Source organism: Scyliorhinus canicula, chromosome 4 (genome assembly GCF_902713615.1).
Source record: "Scyliorhinus canicula chromosome 4, sScyCan1.1, whole genome shotgun sequence".
Classification (NCBI taxonomy): Eukaryota; Metazoa; Chordata; class Chondrichthyes; order Carcharhiniformes; family Scyliorhinidae; genus Scyliorhinus; species Scyliorhinus canicula.
Genome location: NC_052149.1, coordinates 28,021,814 through 28,037,323, shown reverse-complemented (window position 1 = coordinate 28,037,323; position 15,510 = coordinate 28,021,814). Strand labels below are relative to the sequence as shown.

The 15,510-nt window shown below is 43.4% G+C and overlaps 1 protein-coding gene across 4 annotated transcripts in view; it reads left to right on the top strand.

The window, feature by feature from the left end:
• LOC119964442 (phospholipid phosphatase-related protein type 5-like) overlaps positions 1–15,510 on the top strand; it is a 178,407-nt gene that overhangs the window by 125,536 nt on the left and 37,361 nt on the right. For all 4 annotated transcript variants that reach the window (XR_005460302.1, XR_005460301.1, XM_038793922.1 and 1 more), the window contains exon 5: positions 13,174–13,308. Coding sequence is in view for 2 of the 4 variants with exons in the window: in XM_038793922.1 (XP_038649850.1) it covers positions 13,174–13,308 (135 nt within the window). In the remaining 2 variants the exon portion in view is untranslated. The remainder of the gene's footprint in view (positions 1–13,173; positions 13,309–15,510) is intronic.

Sequence of the window (15,510 nt, the reverse complement as noted above, 5' to 3'; positions counted from 1 at the left end):
TATCCTGGACATATCATTAAAAACTCGAGCAATGTGGGATTGCCTCCTCCAGAGCATGTCACATTGACGCTCTCTATAGCCAAATCAGGATCAAATTAGGGAGCAATACTGAAGAATTACTGCAAAGAAAATACTTCACTGCAATGCTAGCTGTGGCATCAGCAGAAGATTCTCTCATTGAGAAGAGAGTTTCATCCCAACAGGTTTTTGATTAACAAGGGCAGGGGGGTTGGGGGGGGGGGGGGAGGGGAGAGAGGGGGCAGGGGGAGGTGGGGGTGATAGGTTATTGGGGTAGCAGGAATGTGGGGTTGAGGTTACAATCAGATCAACCAAGATCTTATTGAACAGCGGCAGAGTAGGCCCGAAAGGCCTAGTGAATGGCCTAGTCCTGCTCTAATTCATATGACTGTATGTATGTAGAGCCAAACTTTCACAGGTATAAACAATATTCAAAACTGCTAAGCATTCTAACACCTCACTGCAATTTTTAAAAAAATTATACGAAATGAAGAGCAGGACACATTAACGATTGCACTCCTTTCTTTCTGAAGTAAGGATTGCCGACATTGTGATACGTGCTCCAATACATCAAACTCTTTTGGTGATACTTGATTTACAATAAGCAAAGAACAATGCGATTTAGTTTGATCAATTGAAGCAGGGCGGTAGAAATAGTGACGATTCTGACCTGTTACACAGCAGAGCAGAGACTGATAATTGCAGACAGACATTTCCCAGAGACATTAAGTGCAGTTACATCCCTCACTGTATAAAATGGCTTTCAGGATCCATAAAGAAAGAATAATATATTGCCTCATGTGCAGCCTCTTTACTCGAGGCGAATGGAAGCAGCTGCACTTTTGTTTGCAGCAGCACCCAGTGTAGCAGGAAGTTTCTATTTATTCATGGGATAGGGGTTTTGCTGGCAAGATCAGCATGTGGCAAAGGCAGCATGGTAGCACAGTGGGTAGCATTGTTGCTTCACAGCTCCATGGTTCTAGATTTGATTCCCGGCTTGGGTCACTGTCTGTGCGGAGTCTGCACGTTCTTCCTGTGTCTGCGTGGGTTTCCTCCGGGTGCTCCAGTTTCCTCCCACAAGTCCCGAAAGACGTGCTGTCAAGTAATTCGGAAATTCTAATTCTCCCTCCGTGTACCAAAACAGGCGCCGGAATGTGGCGACTAGGGGCTTTTCACAATAACTTCATTGCAGTGTTAATTAAGCCTACTTGTGACAATAAAGATTATTATCATTTATTGCCCGTTCTGAATTGCTTAGAAAAGGTGAGCTGCCTTTTGGATGCGCTGCAGGCCATGCGGTTTATGTACCCCTAAGGTGCTGTTAGCAACAGGAAGTTCCAGGATCTTAATTCAGTAACAATGAAGGAACCCTGATATATTTCCAAATCAGCAGGGCTTGGGAGGAGAACGAAGGTGCTGGTGATTCCAAGCATCTGCTGCCTTCTTAAAGGGAGGAGAGATTTCAGGTTTGGAAGGTGCTGTTGAAGGAGTTGTGATTAGATGCAGCAGTGCATCTTGTAAATGGTACATACTGCAGCCAGGGTGCAGCAGTGGTGTATGGAGTTATGTTTAAAGTTGGGTGGGGGGGCAGAATTTCCCATTGATGCTGGGAAACCCGATGTGAGGAGTGCACCGTCAGTGGGGCCAGAATATCCCACTGAGATGAACAGCCGGTACGTTCCGCTCATGATGTCTGCACATGGCTATTATAACGGTATTCCCTCATCAAGCCATTAGTGTCAGTAACAACTCACAAGTTTCAATTTTATGCATCTTCAGCTGGGGTGTTCTGCTCCCCCCGTGACGGGTTTTCCAGTGGCCGACGAAGTCAATGGGCATCGCATTGCTCACCAGCCACGCTGTTGGAGAAACCACCTTGGGGGGTGGGGGTGTGGCCTTTGGCGGGACCAGAGGATTCTGCCAAAGGGAAGGGCTGGAAAATCCCACCCATAGGGCTGGATTCTTCTGCCCCGCCCGCCGCAAGAAGGGCACGAGCGAGACGCCGACAATGGAAAAATACATTCCCCTCGGACAGGATTCTCCAGTCGCCGGGCGAACGCGGCCAGAGAATCCCACCCATAGTCCATGATGACATCTCACCCCACCCATAGTCCATGATGACATCTCACTTTCACTTTTGCATTTTAATTTATTTGGCTAAATGTATTAAATTTTATATTTTGTAGCCATATTGTCTATTTTAGTAATCAGCTCCATTTATTTTTACTTTCTATGCCATTTGTGATTCACCTGTCCTGTTCCACATTTTTTCTAAAAATTCATCAAATTGTGTTATTTTCCTTTGCACAGCCTGCTTCCCCATGCAATTTGGAATCTTCAGTCAACTGAGGCACTTCACATACACTAGGCACTGTTGAGAAACAGCAGGAAACATTTGAGTATCTATCAGAGTTTCCTCGGCTGAAACCTAAGACAGTGCTGGTCACAACTGTTCAATTAAAACTACCAATATTGATCACTACCTTTTCTTTCCCATTTGACTCATGATTAAATGAATGGCATCTTCCATTTTCTCGATAGCATGAGTTGCCCATAAATGTCGTGTGAGACAACCTAATCAAATGGTATCGGATAGTTGAGATATAACACTACATTTTCCTACCAGTCCTGCGGCATTCTCAAAGGGGTCCAATAAATCTGTTGCTATGGTCTGGAATTTCATAAACTCATGCTGGGTTGAATTATTACCTTTACTCTTATTAAGAGTTCACAAATTGCATATTTCATTATAAATGTCAATGCTTTGCGCACCATAGATGTCAACTTTTCAATTTCCAGGATTATGTTCCCAATAACTGGAAAACATTTGCTGTTTTAAAGCCATTTGACATTACTCCAGTACTTGAGGTATGAAAAATTCAGCCAAGGCCCCATCTGTTCCAATCTAATTTGCTTTGGTATTCTTGGTCATGGTCCAACTGATCCTGTTACCCTCTTAATTTTAACGCACTGCAGATTGTAAGTGACTTCATTAGTATCTATCTAACCAATGACCAAATATAGATTTCTCTGCCCACAAAACAACCAAAGGGTAAATTGGCCATGATTTAGCTGCCATGCTGGTCTTGGGCGCAAATGCTATACTGGCAGCTAAATATTGTGAGAGGTCAAAATCAGGATATGCGCCGGCGAGACTTGTGAACACCATCTTTCCAGTCCCCCTTTTTAAAATGTTTTTTAATAAATTTAGAGTACCCAATTAATTTTTTCCAATTAAGGGGAAATTTAGCGTGGCCAATCCACCTAGCCTGCACATCTTTTGGGTTGTGGGAGCGAAACCCATTCAAACACAGGGAGAATGTGCAAAACCCAGACGGACAGTGACCCAGATCCGGGATCGCCGTGCTGCCCTCCCAGTCCCCCTTTGATGACATGATCAGGTTGATGCCCAGGAAGGGTGCAAGCCTGATTAGCATATTTTATAATATATTTGAATACCATTATTGGGCTTAATGCTGCTACTCCCGCCCTCAATGTATCGTCTCAAACAGTGAGCGTGACGTCACACCGGTGCGAATCATGACTGGTTTGCAAAAACAAAAACCAGTCGTGATGACCACGCCTGGGCACACAGTTAAGTATAGACCCCAGATGATGATGATCATGCTTGGGCAATGCCTGACATTGGCCCCTGGCACCCTATCCGTGCCAATCTAGCAGTGTCATCCTGGCACTTTTGGGGCGGGCCCTCTGGGGAGCCCCATTTGTGCGGTTCCCTAGATGTTTGGTGAAGGGTGGATTATGCGCCCCCCACTGTGAGGGGGAGGAGGTGGGTTCCATACCTGTGGGGGGAGAGAACCCTGCTAGTCGGGGAGCAGAGTGTCCCGATGCCTGGAGGAAGGTCATCCCGATGGTTGTGTGGTGGCGCCCAGATCTCTGTGGAGCCAGACCTTCTGGCTCCATCAAGCCCCGCCCCGCCTCGCCAGAGTGAAAGCAGAAACCATGCCCACAGATTGTCTGTGAAGTGAGTGCCAGAGAATCTGGACAGAAACCCAGGCTGTGCATCTGGAGAGATATACACCGGGGCGGGAATTCTCCACTTGGGAGACTGTTCTCCCACCGGAGATTAATTGAAACTGATTTGTGCTCGTACTGGGAATGCAAATCCAGAAGAGATTCACAATCCCGTGCCTTTCAAATTTATGCATGGCAAGGATTGTGAGGGACCCCATCATGAATCCTGCTATCAGGCTGCCATTTTGAGCAGGTGACCCAACCCCCCGACCACAATGAGAGAGATCTCCACTAGAGATCCCAGCTACAAAGACCCCCACCAGAGACCCCCCATTACAGAGACCCCCACCAGAAACCCCACCAAGATCCCCCCCCCATGAGTGACACATCATCAGAGACCACACAACTACAGAGACCCCGACCAGAGACACCCCATTACAGAGATCCTCACCAGAAACCTCCAATGACAGAAACCCACACCGGAGACCCCTCCATTACATAGTTCCTCATCAGAGACCTCCAACTACAGAGACCCACACCAGAGAACCCCCCCCCCACACATTACAGGGATTCCCACCAGAGACCCTTTATCAAATAGACCCCTATCTGGAAGCCCCCCATTAAAGAGTCTCCTGGCTGGAAGCCTCCAAAGAAAGATCCCTCCCTGGAAACTAGAAAGAAATCCAGACAGAGGCAGTGAAAACAAAATCAGTTTTAAAACATACCTGTGCGATACACCTGCTGGCTGAGGCAGAGGAAGCAGCACCTGTCAATTCCTTGAAAGAGAAAACCTGTCAGCTGAGTTTAAACCTCCTCAGATCTTTGATCTGCAAGCCTTTCATTCATACCTGTGTGAACTAAGCTATAACTGAAAGCTTCCACACACATTCAGCTGTCTGGATTGTTTAATTCATCTCCCTTCTGCTTGAGTGGCTTTAAAGTAGTCATCTGTGAAACTAACTGCAATGTTTATAAACATTGAACTATGATTGACAGTTCCTGGAGCACATCAAAGACAGTTAAGTGCTTTCTGCAGAGAAAAAGAGGAAGTGAGTATATTTTTGTAATAGGTGTGTATGTTTCTCAACCCCTGAGTGTGTAGTCAATTTTTAAACAATAGACAGCAAGCTTTCATGGGCTTAAATAAAGAGGATTAGTTATTCATGTTTTCATCTAAAAGCTACGTCACGTACTTACTCGAGAAAGATGCAGTTCAAGAGGATAACACAGTTTTAAAAGTTGTGAACAAAAGAATAGTTCATAGTACACATGCTTGATTCACCAAAGGGAAAACAGTTCTTGCATGCCTGTTGAAGGTGACATTTTAATTTGCTGGGGTAGTTTGGTGGTTTCAATAGCTGGAGTTGGTATTATCATGAATTATTGTAGGATTCCCTCAAAGAGATGGATATTCAACAGGTCGCCAAGTTAGTCACTTGCAGTTTTTCTTACCAGGAGATCAAGCTTGTTTACAGGTGGATTTGAAATTGAAATCAGACTGGAAGGCATTTAAGGTGTCGTCTCTAGGTTTAAAAGTCACAGGTGCTACTGCCTTGTTCTGCAGCTAGTATTGTGTAGTATGTGTTATTTGCAGACTTCCTGTGTCTTAGAATAATAGATTTATTATCTGCAGGCTGTTTCAGTCACACAATGGCAAGTTTCAGCTCCTTCCATTATCCCTGTAATGAGTTGGAATCAGAATGATTGATACATAATGGAGGAATGATTGATCGCCCATCAATATACCAGCTTTGATTAGCTCACTGGAAGACCTTATTTGATATTCCATCTTTATGGCTCCAACATGTCTGGCAGCGATTGTTTGTTCGATCTCTCCTCTGGAGCTGATAAGAATGTGATCCCTTTCCACATGAGAATCCCATTCATATTTGAGAACTTTTCAGCGATTATGTTCAGACATAAATGAATAAATACTTTGTGCAGAGATTGCAAAAGTCACCTGACCCTTGGAAGTCATTGTCGCCAACACATTAGTGTCTATTTTTAAATAAAAGACAGTTCGAGCAAATCATAAACTGAATGCAGTCCAAGTATGATCAGGAAATGCCTTAACTTAACATGACATTATAAAGATTTTTTTATTTGTACTTGCTGGCATGGTAGCACAGTGGGTGGCACTGTTGCTTCACAGCTCCAAGGTTCGATTCCCGGCTTGGGTCACTGTCTGTGTGGAGTCTGGACCTTCTCCCTGTGTCTGCGTGGGTTTCCTCCGGGTGCTCTGGTTTCCTCCCACAAGTCCGCAAAGACGTGCTTGTTGGGTGAATTGGACATTCTGAATTCTCTCTCTATGCACCCGAACAGGCGCCGGAATGTGGCGACTAGGAGCTTTTCACAGTAACTTCATTGCAGTGTTAATGTGTGCCTACTTGTGACAATAAAGATTATTATTAATTGATGACAAATATCTCCTGTTATTTTAACTTCTCTTACACAAAGAAAGACTTGCATTTATATAGCACCATTAACACACACCGGACCTCAAAGCACTTTATATCCATGCAATCTTTTACATCTACCTAAGAAGGCAAAAGAACAACAAAGAACAAAGAAAAGTACAGCACAGGAACAGGCCCTTTGGCCCTCCAAGCCTGCACCGACCATGCTGCCCGTCTAAACTAAAATCTTCTACACTTCCGGGGTCCGTATTCCTCTATTCCCATCCTATCCATGTATTTGTCAAGATGCCCCTTAAACGTCACAAATGGGATCATGGCAGATGGGATCCTGGTTTAATATGTTTAATATGTAATTGAGAAGGCAGATGTCTAATCTTATTATAACCTTATCTTTATTATTTTTGTCACAAATAGACTTACATTACCACTGTAATGAAGTTACTGTGATAATCCCCTAGTCACCATATTCCGGCGCCTGTTCAGGTACACAGAGGGAGAATTCAAAATGTCTAATTCACCTAACAAGCACGTCTTTCGAGACTTGTGGGAGGAAACAGGAGCACCCAGAGGAAACTCACGCAGACACGGGGAGAATGTGCAGACACCGCACAGACGGTGGCCCAAGCCGGGAATCGAACCCGGGTCCCTGGCACTGTGAAGCAGCAGTGCTAACCACTGTGCTCCATTAGTACCACAAAGTAATTCTAGATTTTTGAACTCAAGTCCTGGCATGGGATTTGAACCTAAAGCATTCTTACGCAGAAGAAAGTACACTTTAATCTGAGCCATGGTCACCACTATTGACTGTTCACTTTGAAGGTCAATATTAACCTTCAATACACTACACACTCAACCATCTGGACAGATCCTTAATAGCACCCAAACTTCTTTTGGTTTGCAGTTGTTTTTCCTTTAACATATCTTCCCCACTTATTATCCAGTTTTGACTCTGGCAGCTGTAGGATCAGATTTCCTGAAGTCCAGTATGTGTTTATATTATAGTTTGTTTCTCTACCCATGCCATGGTAACATATCTAGGTTTAATGGGTCTTCAAGTCACGTATTCCCTTTCTCCAAACTTTCTACTATGTCCCGGAAAAGAGCAGTGCAGAGCCTGGGCATTCTGCAATGGATGGCCCATCTCCTGACCCCTCTGAAGTTATCTACCATGGTTCAAAGCTAGCTGTGTGATGAAATAATCATACTAACCTACGTGGATGCAGTCACAGAAGCCCTCAACAACATCAATAGGACTTGATCCGTGCCCATGATACTGAACTCAAGATCCACTCTCTTCGCTGCCAGCAGTATGTGCAATCTGGAGGATGCACTGCAATACTCACTCAAGGTTTTGCCGCAAACATCTAATTTTCCTGTGGCCTCGGCCGTTAAGGAGGACTAGATTAGTAATGTCGTGGGAATAACATTACCTCCAAGTGACAAACCATCCTAATTGTTACGGAGCCAAATCCTGTAATTACCTACCTAACAACACGGGCATTAGAGCAACATCACTCATAGCACACAATCGTTCAAGAGGAAAGTTCGCCAGCACGTACTCAGGTGCTGAGAATGGTCAATAAATGTGAGTTTGCTCACATTCTGAAAAAAACATAAAAACAAATAATCAGGCCTTCTAGTATAATGAATGATGAAATGTAATATAAATGTGTATGGTAGTATATTTATATGATACATTTTCCTGATAAAAGCTGTCACTGACTTGCTAGGGTGCTAGGAGATTATTCTGCCTTCACTCTTATAAGGATCTTGTATCAAGCATTGGCAGGTATCACCACTATTAAAATATTTGTATGGATAACTTTTTACTTTACAGATTTCAGTATTGAGTATATTAAAAATGAGTGGGAAATTAGATCTCCCTCTTTCACCACACAGGCAGAGAGAATATCTCAATCCGGCGACCAGAAAACTGGCAATCTCCAAAGCTTGGACATTTTTTTCCCCCACACTCTGGGATGGGTTATCAAAGCTCAACCTGACCCAGCCCAGCTGGGAAAAACTCAGGGAGTTACTGCATTGGCTTTGTGAGTCTGACATTTACCACATGGTGAACCTCGACCTCCACCTGTAGGGAAGTGTGGAAGGCCCAAAAGAGTTAGCAAATTATCCAACAGTGGCATGGCCATTGATCGAAAATGCTTTACAATCGTATCATCTGGTTGACTGTGTTCCCTATTCGTTCATTGAAGGAATTCTGATCACCTCCCTCCCCACCCGCAAACCAGCAAATTCTGTAATCCGGCACGGACCGGGTCCCTCGGTCCCGAAGTTGCCGAATTTGAGGTATATTAAGAAGCATAACCTTGTCTTTTAACACAAACGGTAACTATAATTAGCATTTTATTGCCAAAATTATTCCTGCTTTTTGGGTACCATTTTGATTTTTTTTGTCTATATCTATAATGTAAATGCATGCCCAGAAGAATGCATGAGATCTGGCAGTTGCATTTTGGAATCCAGCACATTGATGTTGATATTAAATTAGACATATTTTTAAAGATATCTAAGGAACAAAGGTGAGCAAAAAAAAAAAGTAAATGCTGGTAGTATTGTTTGGTTTGAAATCTGGCCTCAAATTTCTCCTGATCCCACACTGCTGCTATAAATATGGCAGAGCAGACTTTCCACCCACCTGACGTACAGAGGTCAGAGGTATTTCAATAATTCAGGCAGAGGCTCGCACCATTTCTAACACCTCTAGGGTTGCCACCTCGTGTGTAGGAGGTGCAGATTCACTGCTATTAGTTGCTACAGCGTAAGTGCACCCAAACACCAGATGCATCTGTAATTTAAAGCTGAAGGATGCTGCCACTTTTGCAAGTGCTTGTTTTGCAGCTATTGATCAGTGGTCGATTCTTTAGGGAAAATAAGCCAGGACATTCTTCGAGGTGCTGCCATTCTGCCTAGGTTACTTAGCTGGAAGTGTGACGCCATACTTTCGGCAAGGCAACATCAGCTGCAAGAAATTTCCCGGCCAATCTCATTTAAGAGTGAAGGGGTCCGTACCTCTTCCATCCCACAACTTCTTTTGTTTGGCAAGGTGTCCCATGCCTCAGCTCAGAGAGAAATATCGTCTGTGAAATAATTTATTCCTGTGCATGGCATTGTGACACACCTGCCCATTTGGGGCATTTTAATGCACCCATTGACACCGTGGGCGATCATGGATTCTGCCCCAATTCCATTGCCACCTGCGCACATTGCATTGTTTTTGTCCTCCAAGATCACAAACCTTTGGCCCTATTGCTGTGCAAAAAATGGAATTCAATGTTCTTGCAGTCAACATTTTTTTAATTCAGTCATTCAAGGGACATGGGCTAGGTCAGCAATTATTGCCCATATCTAATTTTGGTGAGAAGGTGATGGTGAGCTGCCCTCTTGAACCGCTGCAGTCCATTTGTTCCCAGGTATCTGCTGCCCTTGTCCTTCCAGATGCTAGTGGTCATGGGTGTGGAAGGTGTATAAATGAGTGATGAGTCGTGTCCATATCACCCTCTCATTCCTTCCTGTCATGTTTATAATGATGGCATGCTGCTATCCCTTAAAGGCATATTACAGCACTCCTCAGCTGAATTCATCATGAAGATGTATCTCCTAACCATTCAACTCCTCTCAGACATTATCCCCAATCAAACTGCTATCATGATTCTTCTCCTCAAAAAGCCCAATTTTTTACCCCTCTAAACTTGAACTACCATGCCATCTCCAACTTTCCTCTCCAAGGCCCTTGAACGCTCAAAGCTCCATGTTGGAATTCTTCAATTCAGGTTTACCACACTTCTAATAGCATCAAAATTATCCTAACTAAAGCCGGCAGCTGTGACCTGAAGCATTATTCCCCCTTGCCTTCAACATCTGTAGTGTTCACATATGGTTGGCTAGACTATCCTGCTCCAACACCTTTCCCCCACAGTATGGTTCAGTGGTCCCCATTTGGTTTATTTCAACCTATCCAATAATAGCCAAGGAGTCTCTAGCAATGACCTCTACCCTCCTCCTCTTTCCACAAGGATTCCTTCCTGGCCAACCTGCTTCATTGTCTGTGCATTAACCTTCATGATATTATCAATTGACTTTGTCAGCTTCTGCATCTATGCTGATGATACTCAGCCCCACTTCTCCATCCCTTTCTTGACCAAGTTACTGCCTGTGTGACATTAGATTACTTCTCCAATATTCAATAATTTGCTCCAGCCAAACATTGGAAAAATATATACCATTATTCTCAGTTCCAACCCAAGCTCTGATCCCTTGCAATGTCGGCATGGTATGTGACTTAGAGGGGAACTTGGAGGTGATGGTATTCCCATGCTCCTGCTGCACTTCTCCTCCAAGATTGTGAAGATCATTTGTTTGAGAGATGCTCACGAAGAAGTGATGAGTGGAAGTGCTAGGCTTCAGACAATTTCATTTACTTCACAAATAATTACTGTGGATGGTGGAAATCTGACATGGATACAGAAAATATGGAAACACACGACAGATGCTTCCAGACCGACCGAGTATTAGCAGCATTTTCTGTTTTTTATTAAATAATCTAATTGTTCGGCAGTAATAGAGAAAAAGCTAATGATGTAAAAAAAAGTGTTCCTGAAACCAAATTAATTGTCCCCAAATGTGAACATGAAAATCATCATAGTATACCCACAAATGTGGCCATTAATGTTTAGAAAGGGTAAATGAATGAGTTAAATCAACTCAAAATACAGTCCCTCTAGTCATGTAATTTAGGCATCTCAGCAACAGCAAGTTTAATCTAGTATACTTTCAATTTTGTATTTTATTCAGCAAATGCTGTAATAATAGAAATTTATCATGGTCCCATCCCCTTAATTGAAATTGAAAGCAATACTGATCCCTTTAAATGAAATTGAAGTTAATCAGGAGTCAAGTTATAAGTGCAGAATATAATTTTTCTCACTATTAAAAGTCTTGAATGCTTATTTTCAAAATGCCATGGAAATTCAGTAATTAAATACTTAAACAAAATAGCATTAACCCAACAATTATTACTGCTGTAAATGCAGAATTTGTGTGAATAGCAAAATGTGGTGTGGTAATCTCAATTCATATTTCCACTATGCTTGCAGAATTTATAAATGAACTTAGTTGAGGGGATAAATAGGCATTTCTTATCGAGGCTTCCTTATTCTTATATCAAAGAAGAATGGGGAGGCGTGCAGTCATGGGCTAACGTGATCACTGGGAATGTTGTGTGAACAGAAGGAACACTCCTATTTATCCCAATCCTGATTATAGGTTTCAGTGGCAGGTGGTTCGTGGGCTGTAGTAATCCCAACAAAACTGAGTACAGCCAGCCCCTGCTCCTGCTACACTCAGCAATGACCACAGCCAAGTCCTTAAATAGACAATGTTGTCATTAACATACACAAGGAACCTAATACCGGTGCAAAGCGTTTACCCTCAGGATGCTTAAAAAATACACATGGCCAAAATAGTCCCAAATGTATTTCAGGTGTCCTTGAGCCACAGGACATAGTTTTGCAAAATGAATTGGTTTTGGCCTCTTATTCTGCCTGGAAAACTAGTACAAGGAGGATCAACTTCCACCCTTACATTTCTACATTCCTTCTTACAGTTCCTCTCCCATTGCTAAGGCTACATAAATCCTTTCTTCCACTATCTAACCATTAAACTCCATTATCTGCATTGTGTTTGCTATATTTGCACATAACCTCTCATCTTAATACCCGAGTTCTGATCAAATAGATAGCAAAACCTGGAATCAAAGAGTAGGAAAGTCAATGTCTTAAAGTAACGCCCAAGTCTTAAAGGATTGAAATTGACCTCAGCAATAAAAGAAAAGAAATGGTCCAGATGTTGCAATCAGCGGTAAACTGTCAGTACTTACTGCTGACTTTAAAGAAAACTGCCCACAAAGACCTAGCAATCTCAGTGGCTTTTCTCAATGTTCATTTGAACCTGGTGTCAAGTGAAGATTTCCAGGCATCCAGCAACAGTGATATCATCAGGCAGGGTAAGCAGCTGAATACATTGAAGTATTCTCACAGACAGCAAACCAGGAAGTAAATGCACTGTTTATCCTTAAATGTTTATATTTTTTACAGAGAGTGAAATAAATGATTGGATATGCACATGAGAAGCTGAAATATCACAACATACTTTTGAAAATGTGGAACTTTTAGCAGAATGGGGAAAAATGATTTTGCACATAAATATAAAATTAGTTTTCCAGGGCTAGAGAGGCTGTTCATCAATGATTATGACTTAGTAATAATTGAAAAGCGAGTTCCAACTCATTACCATAACCCTTTCCTGGATAATGGTGGTGGTGTGTGTGTGTGGGGAGGGCTAATACCATTATTACAGCTTAAAGGAGGACATTTTTGTCAGTTCAGTGATTTCTAATTGATTGCAGTTGGAGGAGACTTCAACAGCGCACCCCAGGGAGAAGTATAGAATTATTGACAGCAATGTTTGTCTTTCCATGTTTAACTACACATGTGCGGACTCCTCAGGTTGCTGACAGGTTGCTGACAGCTTCACAGTAGTCACAATGGCAAATGCTGACAGTTTCATTCCCCTTTCTATCTAATATGTTTCATAGTTGTCACTTAAACAAAAAATAGTGATGGTCATCTTTAATTTTAACCTATTTATATATTTGTAAGGGCAATTTTTGATACGCTTGACCTCTTTACCCAGCTGCTACAATTTATACTGTTGCATTTCTTTTTTTTTATTTACATATGAAAAGGTTGCATGTGTGGTACATAACTTTAAGGGAAGACATACAGTAAATGAAAAACTACAGCCTGACAACGTGACCGACATCCCTTTGATCACTCTACCACACGTGGAAAGTCCGTTCGGAAAATTAAGTGCCGTACAGGTATGTTACTAGAATATTCTTTTTCAAAATAAATTAAGACATGCATTTAAAATGTGTTACCTTCTCCAAGTTGGCAATTTTTCTATTTAATTGTATTGTTCTTCAAAGTAAGCATTTTCTTTTCCTAAATCCATGGACATTTTCAGCATTTGAGGATCAGATTGACACATTAGACTTGGGGACCCTGGCATTATTGGAGAATCTGGGTATGCTCTCCACCTCAATTCGTTCAGTAGTACGCATCAGTAGCTCCTGTCAACAGGTTTCTTGAGATCGAAAAGCATCTCAGCATTGAATAGGTATTCTAGCAAAGAATGAAGTTCTACTCCATTCATAAAAAGCAGCGGACACAATGGGTGCAGATTGTGGACCTATAGTAGCTGGCCCCTTTAAGGGGCATAGATCAGGATGCTCATATGACCTCATCATCCAATGGGAATTGAGCACAGGGATCTTGGTGCAGAAAGCAGCCAGAGTAGATTCCAGAGCTCGTATTGATAACATGGTGAAAGACTCTGATTAAATACCGTTTGTAAATAAACTATTATAATTTATAATACATACTGGGTAGCATGGTGGTTAGCATAAATGCTTCACAGCTCCAGGGTCCCAGGTTCGGTTCCCGGCTGGGTCACTGTCTGTGTGGAGTCTGCACGTCCTCCCCGTGTGTGCGTGGGTTTCCTCCGGGTGCTCCGGTTTCTTCCCACAGTCCAAAGATGTGCGGGTTAGGTGGATTGGCCATGCTAAATTGCCCGAAGTGTCCTAAAAAGTAAGGTTGGGGGGGGGGGGGGGTTGTTGGGTTACGGGTATAGGGTGGATACGTGAGTTTGAGTAGGGTGATCATTTGCTCGGCACAACATCGAGGGCCGAAGGGCCTGTTCTGTGCTGTACTGTTCTATGTTCTATACTGACCGGTGGTCGCCAATCCTGCCTTTACTACATTGACAACATGGTAAATCAGAGCGACTTTGTTAGCAGCGAGGAATTTGACAAAAGCATCATTGAAAAACTGCCAAGTGAATGAGATCATGCGAGGCCTGAGGTTGAGAGAAAAAGAATGATTCTCTTTGGAAAGCTAGAAGCTTTAGACCCAACGACTGAGAATTGCGTACAGCGTCTCAAACAGCTAGAGCATTTTCTCAACGCTACCGGAATTGGGAGAGGGGGCACAGAAAGCAAGTAATTTTACTTGCTGCATTGTGAGGTCCTGACTTATAATTTGGTCCATAGTTTAACATCTCCAGAGGCTCCTGATACTAAGTCATTTACAGAGCTAGTGGAACTAGTAAAGGGGCATTATCACCCTCAAGCCTCGGTGACACTGCAAAGGTGTAAGTATAACTTGATGGGGAGGTCCCCAGAGGAGACCACTGGCATTCCTAGCCAGGCTAAAGCAGATTTCAGAGTACTGTGCCTTTGGATCAGTTTTAAATGATATGCTAAGAGATGGGCTAATATGCAGTGTGAATAGTGTAACCATACAAAATACACTTTTGGTTGAGTTCAAGTTGACTTTCAAGAAGGCATTAGCCTTCTCGGCCTACAAACTCAACATGAGCAAAAGCGAGATCTTCCCAGTACACCCGCAAGGGAGGGGGGGGGGGGGGGGGGGCAGCACTAAAGGAGCTGCCGTTCAAACAAGCCCAACACAAATTCCGCTACCTGGGGATCCAAATAGCCCATGACTGGAAAGGGATCCACAAATGGAACCTCACCAGCCTGACGGAGGAAGTAAAAAAGGACCTGCAAAGATGGAACACACTCCCAATCTCCCTCGCGGGGAGAGTCCAGACGATCAAAATGAACGTACTGCCCAGGTTCCTTTTCCTGTTTAGATCCATTCCGATCTACATCCCCAAGGCCTTTTTCAAAGCGCTGGACAAACTTATCATGGCGTTCATATGGGGGGGGGGGTAAAAATGCTAGGATCCCAAAGAAGGTCCTACAAAAAACAAAATCCAGGGGGGGGTTAGCCCTCCCGAACCTACAATTCTACCACTGGGCGGCAACAGCCGAGCAAGTAAGGGGATGGATCCAGGAGCCAGAAGCCGAGTGGGTGCGTGCAGAGGAGGCCTCCTACATGGGGACCTCCCTCCGGGCCCTCGCCACGGCAGCACTCCCATCCCCACCCAAAAAACACTCCAGCAGCCCAGTGGTGACAGCCACCCTCCAATCCTGGAACCAACTGCGGCAGCAATTTGG